The sequence below is a fragment of the Hemitrygon akajei genome, chromosome 10 (genome assembly GCF_048418815.1).
Source record: "Hemitrygon akajei chromosome 10, sHemAka1.3, whole genome shotgun sequence".
Lineage (NCBI taxonomy): Eukaryota > Metazoa > Chordata > Chondrichthyes > Myliobatiformes > Dasyatidae > Hemitrygon > Hemitrygon akajei.
Genome location: NC_133133.1, coordinates 163,361,386 through 163,375,023, shown reverse-complemented (window position 1 = coordinate 163,375,023; position 13,638 = coordinate 163,361,386). Strand labels below are relative to the sequence as shown.

The window sequence follows — 13,638 nt, the reverse complement described above, 5'->3', positions numbered from 1 at the left end:
TTGAAAGGAAGTAACTTGCCACCATGTTTTCCAAACGAAGAACAAAAGAACCCTGGGAATCTAGCTAGCAGATGCCAGTTCCCTAATCTTTAAAAAAAAGCTTCACATCGTAAAAAGTCTGGTACTGTAGTTATTAATGTGTAATTTAGCTGAACAACTCAAGGTTAAGATGGGCAATCACACAGAGTTGCTTCATCATGGCTGAGATGGACTAAATCATAAGCAGGCACAACTGGATTTTAGATTTAGTTTTTTTGTGTGGGGGAGGGGAATTTGGGGGTTTCTGGCCTTATTGCTTTTTTCCTATGGAGTAGAGACATTTGGGGGGGCGGTCAATATTCTTGTTGTGTTTTTGTGTGAGGGGGGAATTCATGATTGCGTTGGCATTCTTTTTTGTGCGGGGGATGAAGGGTTTGCTGTATCTCTTTGAATTGACTTCGGTGGTTTTTTGTTTTGTTTCATGGCTATCTGGAGAAGAAGAATCTCAGAGTTGTACAATGCATACATACTTTAATAATAAATGAACCTTTGAACCTTTTTGAACTTTGAAATTTCTCCCTTGCTGCATTTCCCCTCCCATGAAACACCACAGAAATAATCAACCATCACAACCATCAATAATAAAGTTATTTTCTGAAACAAGTCTCATTATCTGAACTAAAGATAGAATTAACACAGAAAAAATATGAAACAAAGGAAGAAAATGTTGGAAATCTGAAGAAAGAATGGAAAATATTAGAAATAGTAGGTCGGACAGCATCCATGGACAAAAAAAACAGAGAACATTTCAGGCTGAAGGCCTTTTAATCAGAGCCTCCAGTTCTTTCCTTTCAGATACTTAGCTATTTCCCTTTCAATACCACAAACAAATCACTGTCAAGTTACTGAGGTACTGGATGACTGGTGTGGCACAGTATTGTAGCAGTTAGGGTAATGTCAGTTCAGCGCCAGTGACCCGGGTTCATTTCCCACCGCGGTCTGTAAGGAGTTTGTATGTTCTCTCCGTGGCTGCGTGGGTTTGCTCCGGGTGTCCAGGCTTCCTCCAATGTTCCAAAGATGTACAGATTAGGTTAATTGGTCACATGGGCGAATTAGAGCAGCACGGACCATAAATAAAAAAAATAAAATCACTCCCTTTCCCTCAGAATCTCACAGCTGCTGTCCCTAGCAACCATAAATTGCTGTTCCACCCATCAGGCCTGCTGCTCAGGATGCTATCGTCGTGGCTATCCCTTGAGGCCGAGGATGATGGTCTTCGTTCCGTTTCTACAGAATGAAGACACCTGTGCGTGTATTTGTTTAATGTGTACTTGATGTTGCACTCCAAGAAGCACACGATACTTCACGAATCAACCAACTGATTCCAATGGCATGGAAACCATGACGACTGGAGCTGATGGATTTGTTGCAGCCTTCATCTGCCTTCACAGCCATTGAGTTTGAAGGAACTTCATCCACCTGTTCCACCGTTGAGGCCTTGGTTGGATTGTTCTTTGTCAGGGACCTCACCCTTGACCTTACCACCATGGGTGACCCTACCAGGAGCATAGCTCCAGATGGCATCGCTCTTGGGATCTCAGGACCACACAAGCTTCTCCACCATGACAAGGTGACAATCCGTGGAGAAGGCTCAGGATGTGTGGACATGGGGATGGTCTGGAATGGGATGGGACTCAGGCCTGTTTACATGGTTCCCACTCCCTCCTAAAGGCAGAGCAAAATTCTCTCCATTTTAACAATTCAGCAAAGGAATAAAAAACTTTTTTTTAATCAAGTGAGTGAACAGAACCTAATTCCATACCAAATTTCTAACAAGCTTAAAAACTCCAACAGGTGGAATTTATAATTATGGTAAAATTGCAAACGGTATTTCAGCTCATTATAATGTATTCTGAAGGAATAATCATAGTCATCAATTATCTTTACATTACTGAAAAAAAAGTGATTGTGACACATAATTATGTAGCATTGACAACAAATTACAGGCTGCTTCTTTGACGGCATATTGATGAATGAGTAAGTGTCCCGGTGTGTTCCTGCGCCTACTCAGTGAGGATGACTCAGAAGGGATCTGCTCTGGTGCACTTTCGTATAATTAAGATGTCAAAAAACAACACAGCAAATTGTTCATTTTACGTTCTGTTAAATGAGATTTACAACGATCTTCTAGCTGTTGTGCTTTGAATAAGCAAATTACTTAATGCAGGATACTTCCTCAAGTGAATCCTTTTAACCATTAAGTACAGCATTTCTGCAGCAAATCAATAGATGCATCAAGAATGCAGTAAAATTTACTCAAAGTGATGTGGAGTAAGTACTGTGTACTCGATTTATGCTCTTTAGGCACAGACCCGTTCCCCTTTGGTGAAAGACCCCTAATAATGTAACCCTCAATAATGTAATATATGCTTCCCCTCATCAGTTTCATTGAAGATTCAATGGTTTGCTTAATATCAGAGAATGCATACAGTATACAACCTGAAATTCATCCTCTTCACTGACATCCACGAGACAAAAAACCCTATAGAATGAATGATAGAAATATTGAAGCCTCGAAGACCCCCTCCCTTCACACAAAGATTGTCTGAGCAAGTTCCCAAATTATTGATTTTTTTTTTAGTTTTACTTTCCACTTCTGGATATTTTAGTATTTTACCAGTTTGCTTGGGTCAGTTTTATACATCTTGAAAAATCTCACTGGATTAGTTAAAAGTCTGCCCCCCCCCAAAGAAAGCAACAATAAGGCCACTGTTTGCTTTGTTAAACTTTCCTTCATCTAGGTACCTAAAACAACTTGGCTGTTCAGCTGAATTATTTATGGTACGTAATTTCACTTTTATTCCTTTTTTTGTTAATTGGTCCTTGTAAATTGTCCTGTGATTAGGCTAGGGTTAAATCGGTTGGCAGCGTGGCTTGGTGGGTCGGAAGAGCCTGTTCTGTGTTGTATCTCTAAATTAATAAAATAACATATTTCCAGGGCCTAATGGATCAATCCCAGTTTATTGAGAGGCAAGAGGAGATTGATGGGGCCTTGACAGAGATCCGTGTATCATCTAGTCACAGGCAAGGTCCCAGGCAGGAAAATAGCTAGCATTGTTCCTTTGTTTAAGAAAGGCAAGAAGGTCAAACTAGGATTACATGGGCCTGTGAGCCTTACATTAGTGGTAGGGAATTTATTGGAGAAGATTCTTAGGGATAGGATTTTTTCACTATCTAGAAAAGCAAGGCTGCATTTGGAATAGTTAGCATGACTTTGTGTAGGGAAGGTCATATTAACTTTTTTTTGAGGTATTAGTGAAGATGACTGATGAGAGTAGGACAGTGGATGGACCATGGAGCATTGGGCAAGGTCCCGCATGGTAGGCTGATCATGACTAAGATATATGGGATCTATTGAGACTTGGCAAAATGGATTCAAAACTGTCTTGGCCGAGGAAAAGAGAGGAAAATGATGGAAGGACTGGTGTTCTGAAAGGGTACAGATGAAGCGATTTGGACAAAAATACTGGTGGGCTGGTTAGTAACTTTGCAGACAACACAATAATTGGCAGAGTTGTGGATACTGAGGAAGGTTGTCAAATGAAACACGTACAAACAAGCTGGATGAACTCAGCAGGTCGGGCAGCATCTGTTGAAAGGAGCAGTCAACGTTTCGGGCCGAGACCCTTCGTCAGGACTTTGTCAAATGAACACAGCCCGCTATAGAGGAATACAACATCTGTCAGAAAAATGGCAGATGGGAGTTTGATCTGGACAAGTGTGAGGTGTTGCACTTTGGGAGGTCGAATATAATGGGAAAGTATACATTAAATAGTAGGACTCTCAGGAGCATTGATATGGAGAGGGATGTTGGGGTGTAAATCCTTAACTCCCTGAAAGTGGTACCACAAGTAAAGATAGGGTGACATGATTGGTATATTGAGTATATTACTTGTAAGTCATATTTTAACTGTATAAAACTTTGGTTAGAGTATTGTGTGCAGTTCTGGTCACCACGTTAAAGGAAGGATTTGGAAAGTGTGCAAAAGAGGTTCCGCCGGCTATTGCCTGGATTGAACAGTATTAACTGTACAGAGAGTTTGGACATAATTGGATTGTTTTATCTGCAGCATAAGAGGCTGAGAGGTAACTTGATAAAAGTATTTAAAATTGAGAAGCAGAGATTGAGTAGATGGCCCGAGTCTTTTTCCCAAGGTGGAGATGTCAAATACTAGAGGGAATAGGTTTAAAGTGAGAGAAATAAATTGACAGGAGAAATGCGAGGCTTTTTGTTTCCAAGGAGGATGGCAAATGCCTGAAATGTGCTGCCAGGGTGGTGAAGTAAATAGATATGATAGATATGATTAACAGGCACATGACGTACTCACTTTACACTTATGACTGTGTTGCTAAGCCCAACTTCAGTGCCATATTCAAGTTTGCTGATGACAACACTGTCGCTGGCCAAATCAAAGGTGGTGATGAATCAGCATACAGGAGGAGATTGAAAATCTAGCTGAGAGTTGTCATAACAACAACCTCTCAGCCAATGCCAGCGAGATCAGGAGGCTGATTATTGACCAGGAAGAGGAAACCAGAGGTCCCTGAGCCAGTCTTTATCAGAGGATCAGAAGTGGAGAGGGTCAGCAACTTTAAATCCCTGGGTGTTATTATTTCAGACGACCTGTTCTGGGTCCAGCACTTAAGTGCAATTACGAAGAAAGCATGGCAGTGCCTCTACTTCCTTAGAAGTTTGCGGAGACTTGGCATGACTTCTTGAACTTTGACAAACTTTTGCAGATGTGTAGTGAAGAGTATATTGACCGGCTGCATCAGAGCCTGGTATGGAAACACCAATGCCCTTGAATGGAAAATCGTGCAAAATATAGTGGACACAGTCCAGGTAAAGCTCTCCCCACCACTGAGCACATCTACACAGAGTGTTGTCGCAGAAAGATGCATCCATTATCAGAGACCCCCGCCACCCAGGACATCCTCTCTTCTCACTGTTTCCATCAGTAAGGTGGTACAGGAGCCTCAGGACTCACACCACTAGGTACAGTAACAGTTACTACCCCTCAACCACCAGACTCTTAAACCAGAGAGAGTAATTTCACTTGCCCTATCATTGAAATGTTCCCACAACATAGGGATTCACTTTCAAGGACGTTTCATCTAATTTTCTTGATATTTATTGCTTATTTATTATTATTATTATTATTATTATTATTATTTCTTCTTTTTGTATTTGCACAATTTGTTGACTTCTGTGCTCTGGTTGAACATTCTAGTTGGGCACTCTTTCAATGATTCTGATATGGTTATTATTCTATAGATTTATTGAGTATGCCTACAAGAAATTGAATCTCAGTGTTGTATAGGGTGACTTACATGTACTTAAATAATAAAATTTACTTTGAACTTTGTTTAGATAGGGAATGGAAGACTGCAGGCAGATGGGATCAGTTTCAACTGGAATCATGATGGGCCAAAGGGCCTGAGGCAATGCTGTACTGTTCTACATTCTAAATCTTAGGAATGGAACTCAAGTGCAAAGATTGTCCAACTGAAATGTGTCGGTCAGCGCCTTCCTACCTGAATTGTCTTCGTCTTTGCGTATCTTCAGCTTCACAAGTTCCTCGCACTGATGAAGGATTTGAATTGCATCTTCCACGGAGCAGTTATCCAAGCGGATGCTGTCAATGGCGAGGAGTTTGTCCCCCAGTTCTAAAGTTCCTGTCCTGTTCGAAATGCAAACCACAGTTATAGAGGAACCTTTCAACACGTTGTTAAGCTTTCAATTTAACTTCGGGTTGGGTGGGCAAGGTCTGGAAATCTAAAGAAGAAATTATTCTGGAAATACTCAAGAGGTCAGGCAGTAACCATGGAGAAACTTAGGTGAATGAACTTTTACTAAGACTGGGAAAAGCTACAGATCGGCATGGGAAGAGAACAACTGCTCAGTTGCATGTTTGCAGAAGAAACTTCCAGAAACAACATTTTGTAGTTTTGGCGAAAGTCATAATTCCAAAGTATCACTTATTTCTCCCTTCATACTTGCTGCCTGATAAACACACCTTCACCATTTTCTGATCTTATTTTGAATTTTCAGCATCTATACTTTGCTATGATAAGACAAGGAAATAGGAGAGATTAAGTGACGAAAATAGCCGGTGGTATCTGTTCAGCTCTCAGAAATTTCAGGGTGTCAACTGATGAAGCAAAAGCCTTTCGAGTTTATTTTTAATTTGCATGTCAGTCTTTGTGTGTAATTTTTCATTGATTCTATTGTATTTCATTGTTCTACTGTGGATGTCTGCATGAAAATGAATCTCACATATATGGTGATATGTACGTGCTTTGATATTAAATTTACTTTGAACTTTGCAACCAACCTCAGTGGTGAGTTCAATCTCAGAGCGTTCAATCATTCTAGCATTTTCCCTGCAGTTCATTTCCGTTTTCTCCACGTCCACAAAAATGCAGACCCTCAGCAGTTAGAAATGAGCAAAGTTTGGCTCATGACACAACCCAGGTGTCTCATTCAACTGAACTCTGGTCAGAAATTCTCAGGTTCCATAAGTAGGTACAGACATTAATTTAATTACTGATCTGATATCTACTCGTGGCAGCCAAGGAATGTAAATTCAGTTAATTAAATTAATTTAGTGTGAGCGTTGAAGTATTCATTGTCATTAAAACCCATCTGGTTCACTCTTTCAATGAAAGAAATGAGAGATTCTGCAAATGCTGGAAATCCAGAGCAACACACACACACGCACGCACGCACACACGCACACACGCACACACAGTGTGTGGAGGAACTCAGCAGGTCATGCATCATCTACGGAGAGGAATAAACAGTCGATGTTTTGGGCTGAGACCCGTCATCAGGACTGGGGACGAAGGAAATCTGGTCACTCCATTTCTATCTTCAAGATCCATTCTGTAAAAACACTCAGTTCGACAGCAATTCGGGATGCAAACAGCACTTAGCCAGCAACATGTATATCCTGTGTAAGAATTAGAAAATGCACAAGCTTCTGTCTAATTACTCATCTTGGCAGAAGGCACCATGTGAGGTGCTACAAGAACCAAATATGCTGCTCCTTTCACATTTTGAGATTTCACCTGGCAAATGTTCCTATACAAACAGTATAGAAAACAGGCTAGGTTCTGTAATTATATAGCCCACCAACATTAGTTGCTAAAGAGCCACTAGGTATTATGGACTCCTTCCTCTCCAGTCCTTTATCTTTTCTATCCACCTGGCTTCACCCATCACCTTCTAGCTACCCTTCTGCCTCCACCTTTTTATTCTGGCATCCTCCCTTTCCTTTCTAGGCCTTACTCATTTTTGTAGATGCTGCCTGACCTACTGAGTTCCTCCAGCATTTTCTGTGTGTTATTATGGACCCCTCCCTGTTGAAAAATCATTGGGCAAGACTGCCTGGAGAAACTGGGAGAAAGCCTTTAAGACAAAATGTAAGGTATTCAAGACCACGTGTGGGCCAAGAATTAAAACAGGACTTCAGGCATCTATATGAGGGTTACAGTTGGCTAGAGATAAGGAACCATTAGATTTGAATATTGTGCTTTTGATTTGATTAGCCACGTAAAAGGTTAGGGTACCAGAGCAGATGGGGGTTGGGACTGCATATTGGCATGGATAGAATGTTGGCTAATTAAGAGAAAAAAAGTTGGAATAAATTGGTATTTTTGGATCAGCAATCTGTAATTGGTGTAAACCCAGAAGGATCAGTACTGAGTCATTAATTATTTACAATCACCATTAATGATCAGGATGAATGCAGTGAGTATAATGTGGCTAAATTTGCTGATGGTTCAAAGATAAATTGGTACGTAATTTGCAAGGAGGACATTTGATGAACGGCATTGAGAGAGTGGACTGAAGACAATAGTTATGTGCTGTATGGCTTGATGACACTGAAACACTTGCTAGAGGATGCAGATAGGTTGGGCAATCGTTGAGTGTGTACCCTCAGGCTTCTGTACCTCCTTCCTGATGGTAACAAAGAGAAGAGGACCCCCTTGGTGATGGGGGTCTTTAACAGTGGACACCGTTTTTCTGAGGCACTGCTCCTTTAAGATGGCCTGGATACTACGGAGGCTAGTGCTCATGATGGAGCTGACTAATTTTACAACACTCTGCAGTTTACTTCGATCCTGTGCGATAGTGCCCCCCCCCCCCCCATACCAGATGGCCATGCCAGCAAGTCAGCAGACATAATATTACCCAGGGAAATGTTACCTACTTTGGAAGATAGACAAAAAAACGAATAGTTTTGAATGGCGTAACACCATAAAATGTTGCAGTGCAAAGATATCAGGAAGTCCTGGCACATGAAAGTCAAGGAGTTGTCACACAGGTACAGCAGGTAATTAATGGAATCCTGGCATTTGTTGCAAGTACTGACTATAACGTTAAGCGAGTTTTGATACAATCTTGTAAGGCATGGGTGAGAACACATCTGAAGCAGTGCATAGAGTTCTGGGTTCCATTTCTAAGGAAGTGCATACTTTCATTGGAGAGAATTCACAACATTGACTCCTGGGATGAAGGGATTGAGCATGCTGGTCCTAATCCTTTTGGAGTTTAGAAGAACAAGAGCTGATTTTATCAATACGTGAGCAGCTCCAAGTTATCTATTAAGACATACAGTACATGGTTCAATATATTCAAGGTGAAGATTGATAGAGTATTAATCCACAAAGGACACAGGGAGAGCACAGCCAGTTGGCTCTATGTGCCCGTCTGAAATTGCTTCCTATCACCTGTGATCCATTGCTCATTCTCTCACTTCACATGTTCCATCACTTATTCTATTACGTTACTTTACTTCAGGGTTTTCGGGAATTACAGCTACTGTATTATTAAAGTGTGAGCTTGTAGCCTAGAAGCAAAGAAGTAACACTTCATGGGGTGATGGTAAGAGGGGCCAGGTTTGGAGGAGGAACTGATAGATAACAGTTATTAATACATCTGTAACAACTTAAAATTTGATGGATCATAGAAATATTAGTGAATCTGCAGTTGTGAATATTATTCAGTAATCAGATTGATTATATCACTATTTAAGAGGATGTTGGGAAGATATGAATGTTAAACTTGGAGAATGGTGACATTAATAAAGGGTAGATTTTAGTGGCTTCAACATTAGATTTAACATAAAAGAACAACAGAAGAAATTAATTAGTTTTTTTTGAAGGACGGATTGTAAAACATGATCGAAAAATATTGTTAAAATCCTCAAATCTCTTTAAATAAAAAATGAAAATGCTTTAAATCCCCATCAGTTCATAGGAAGGTATTAATCTAATGATAAAAGCTGTTTTTTTATATAACTGAGATCTTGTAATCTAGAGGTAAAGATATAACAATTCGTGGGGCGGTGAATAGAGGGGGCAGACTTGAAGGAGGAACTGATGGATGACAATTATTAATACAACTATAGCTATTTTAAATTTGATTGATCATGGAAATCTTAGTGAATGTGAAGTTGTGAATATTGTTGACAATGGAACACAAACCAATCCTCATAGAGGGATCAGAAGTGGAGTGAGTGAGCAATTTCAAGTTCCTGGGTGTCAATATCTCTAAGGACCTAACCTGGAAGCAAAGTATTGATGCAACTATAAAGAAGGCAAGACAGCAGCTATATTCCATTTGGAGTTTCAGAAGATTTGGTTTGAGGTGAGTTATACAGCTCTGGTTACATGCACATACAGGTCAACTCTTTGAGTGATGATGCAGAAAGTTTGAAGTTAATGACTCATCTCCTTCTACCTTAGGCCACGAACCTGTGGACACTTTCTGGAGGTCCAAGATCCGTATGCTCCACCACCGCTGGACTAAGTGTGTAAATGTAGGAGGGGTCTATGTTGAAAAATAACTCAGCTAGGTTTTCTAAAATTGACTCCTTCTACCTCGTCTGCCGGTGATATTAAACCCAGTTCTGACTCTGAGTAATCCGTGTCAGTTACACCGGAGATCTGAAGATGCTGAAAATCATGAAAGACTCACAAAATGTTGGAGAAGGCAGTTTCAAGTTTCGAAACAGCTGACATTTGGAGACTGTTCATCAGGACTTCATCAGACCCTGATTACGAGTCTTGGCTTGAAATTTCCAGTTTATTTCCCTCCAGTGTCAATGATTCTATTTAAATACCTTGGAATACCTGTACAGGACTTACCATGCACATATTTATTACAATTCACTGCACTTAAGTCTTGTAAAACAAGTTCACAAATTTACAACTAGATACATACTGCAACTAGAGATAAAAACCATCAGAATGAGATAACTTACCTGTGCGCAACACTTCCCTTTTTAATGTCAGAAATAATGAGAGGATCTCCTGGTCTTCTGCTTGCAGGTGCTGTGGTAAAAGAAGTGATAGTTTGACGTTATGGTACACTTCTCAAAGGGGAGAAACTTTTTTTTTCTCACTCTATAACAGCTGCTGTTAAGTTTGAAACAAAGCTGGTGTCAGATTGACAGCTGCAACACAAGGATGTTTTGAATTTTCCAACAAGAGCAAGAAAGAGTAGTGTAACAGGAATGTTAAAATATGAATGCTTTTGAAAGACTTCTTGACAAAGAATTGCATGGAAACAACTGATAAAAAGGTTAAAAATTATTTAAAGAAACCCTAGCTTCATTTCACAAACAAGAGAAAATCTGCAGATGTTAGAAATCCAAGTAACACAAGATAAAATGCTGGAGAAATTCAGCAGGCCAGGCAGTATCTATGGAAAAGAGTGTAGTTGACATTTCGGGCTGAGACCCTTCAGCCCAAAACTATGACTGCTGAGATCCTCCAGAATTTTGTGTGTGTTCCTCCCTATCTTCATTTTACAGGTTTTCTTAAAATTAAATGAAATTCCAGAACCATTTGATTTTACTTCATTTCATGGAAAACCCTTCACAAAGTTAAGCAGTTACAAAAGTTCCTGAAAAAAAGAATGTTAATTCATGTCTTCAAGACATGACATGTCTTGATACATTCAAGACATCTTGAAATGGAATTAAGAATCACAAGGCTCTTCTTCGCTCCTTGCTATTCATTTGGTTACTGCCTTGCCAGGCATGTGAGTCAAAGGTGTATCATACCTAGTTCTCAATCCTTATCATCTGAGTTAATTTCAGTTAAATTCAGAGGGGGTAGGGTGGGGCGGGGGGCATGAAGGGGATAAAGTGTTAGACACTGGATCTCCTTAATTGAGGTGCATCAATATTCTTGGAAAATGCAGACACAGGAAAGCCGAGGAAGGGCAAGGAAGGCTCAGTTACAAAGAATCCTACAGTTGAAAAGTGTATTAACATTCACCAGCTAGGCCAAGACGTACAGAACTGATGCTGACTGAGTAGAAATGTGGTAGTATTTGGTGGTGATTAAGTTAGTGCCCTCTGGAGTGAGGGGTAGGACTGGTCAATAAAAAAGAATACTTTTTAAAATTGTAATCCAATCATTGACCGATTCTAGGCCAACAATGCAGCATGGGGATACATGATTCAGAGACTATATTATGCAATAATAGGTTTTGAAAAGTATTAAAAATAAGTCAATTTTCATTAAATTCCAAGTTTATAAGTACCTTCTTAGAATCTGTTTTGCAGAGTTAACATTTTCCCCCATCTCAGAAATTTTAATTAAAATATACTGTTAGTCATCCAGTAAGAAGACTTGATTTTAAATGTATGTGTAAAACTGAGCACCAAATTCTGAACAGATTTGTGCTGAAATTTAATAAGTAAAACACAACTTTATTTAGTGCACCTGTATTAACGACTCCAGAAATAGGCTTAAATACTCTTCAGTACTTGCCATTCTCAATTACCGCTATTAACCAACAGACCAGAAAAATGTTCTTCAAAAAAGCTTGCAAGAATTCCATTACACAAACTGTCCAGAATGTGCTGTACCGAGGGAAGCAAGTGAACATTAGGTCACAGCACATTTCTGGAAGTGATTGGCTGCATACCATTTAGCAATTGAAGGCAGAGGGCTGGGTGCCTTTGGAAAAACGTTCTCTGCTTGTTAAACATCAAGACTGCAGGAGCAAACCTTTCAATTTACCACCTGCAAAGTGGGGCTGCGTTATGCATCACAGGAATCAATTTCCCAACTGTCCAGTTTACAGAGACATCAACAGCAGTCTTCAGAATGCCACAGAAGGAATGGAGTCAAATTATCAAGCTGAGGAACATCAAACAATCTGCTGGAAGAACTCCAGGGGTCAACCAGCATCTGTGAGAGGAAAGGAACAGCTGACACTCCAGCCTGAGACCGTGCGTCAGGGCTGAGAATGGAGAAATGAGATGACCACTGTAAAGAGCAGAAGGGGAGTGGTGAGTCAGGAGTCAGAGGTGATTGGTGGATTCAGGGGAGGTGTGATTCCCTTCCAGTTGTTTGACCCACTGACTCACGCCAGCAGATAGTTTTTTTTTGCTCAGATAGTGTTATGGCAAGCCAAAACCATCAGTGCCTATTGATCATCTGAAACCAATCCCAGATTGACCTTCACTGACTGGTCATTGCCCCAATCAATAGGCACTGATGGGGGAAACCATTCAAATAGTCATCCTGGGGTGTGTGAGTTGAGTTTTGAGACTGCTACAGTTTTACCAAATAAGGGTTATTTTGAATTCTATCTTGTCCTATTGTCTGGTTTCGGGTCTCATCCGCAGCTATAGACAAGCAAACACCACAGATTACAGCATCTGCTGCTGCTTGTGTTTCCATGAAGTTGAGGCTTAGTTATAAATACCGAGGCAGAAAGATTTGAGAGAATGACCAATCAAAAGTCTTAAGCTCATCCTGCACAGTGTAGGCACAAAACTAATGCTTACAGTGCATGAGTGCAAAAGTCAAGCACAGCAGCAGTAGTCAGGACTGAAACATCTGCTCAATGGTACAGGATGAAAGGGAAATAGTCAAGGGGAATCTGAGGGGAGCTCCTTCACCAAGAACAGGGGTTCCCAACCTTTTTTATGCCTTGGACCAACTCCATTAAGTAAGGGGGGGGGGGGGGTGATCCGCTGACTTCAGAGTGTGGTGTGAATGTGGAACAAGCTGTCAGTAGAAGTGGTAAGATTTACCAGAAGTCTGGATAGGTACATGGATGAAAGAGGCATAGAGGACTATGTTCTGGGTGCAGGTAGAAGGAACCAGGCTGGCATGGTCTAGATGGGGTGAAGGGTCCTTTCTAAGGAGTAGTATTCTATAACTATACACAAAACAGTTGTACAATTTAGGAATATCTGGCGTATAAATTATAAGTGCATCACACCATTAAGAAAGCCCAGGTATGAAATGCAATGGATCTTGCCTGTTTATTGGGCAGGAAAGCCAGTGGTATCAACAAGATGCCATGTACAAGAAACCTCCCTGTTGCCTCATCAGGACAATGCCCTGTTAGGCAGCATGGCAGTGTAGTGGTTAGCACTGCTCCTTACAGTACCAGCGACCCGGGTTCAGTTCCCACTGCTGTCCGTAAGGAGTTGGTATGTTCTTCCCGTGACCGCGTGGGTTTTCCTGCCTCAGTACAAAGATTGTAAATTGTCCTGTGATTAGGCTAGGGTTAAATTGCCAGGGATGGAACGGCCTATTCTGTACTCTGTCTCAAAAACTAGC

At 40.7% G+C, this 13,638-nt stretch overlaps 1 protein-coding gene across 5 annotated transcripts in view; it reads right to left on the bottom strand.

Annotated features, from left to right (window-relative positions):
- grip1 (glutamate receptor interacting protein 1) overlaps positions 1-13,638 on the bottom strand; it is a 302,489-nt gene that overhangs the window by 21,246 nt on the left and 267,605 nt on the right. For all 5 annotated transcript variants that reach the window (XM_073059570.1, XM_073059571.1, XM_073059575.1 and 2 more), the window contains 2 exons: positions 10,311-10,380; positions 5,575-5,720 (listed from right to left, as the gene is read on the bottom strand). In XM_073059570.1, coding sequence (XP_072915671.1) covers positions 5,575-5,720; positions 10,311-10,380 — 216 coding nt within the window. The remainder of the gene's footprint in view (positions 1-5,574; positions 5,721-10,310; positions 10,381-13,638) is intronic.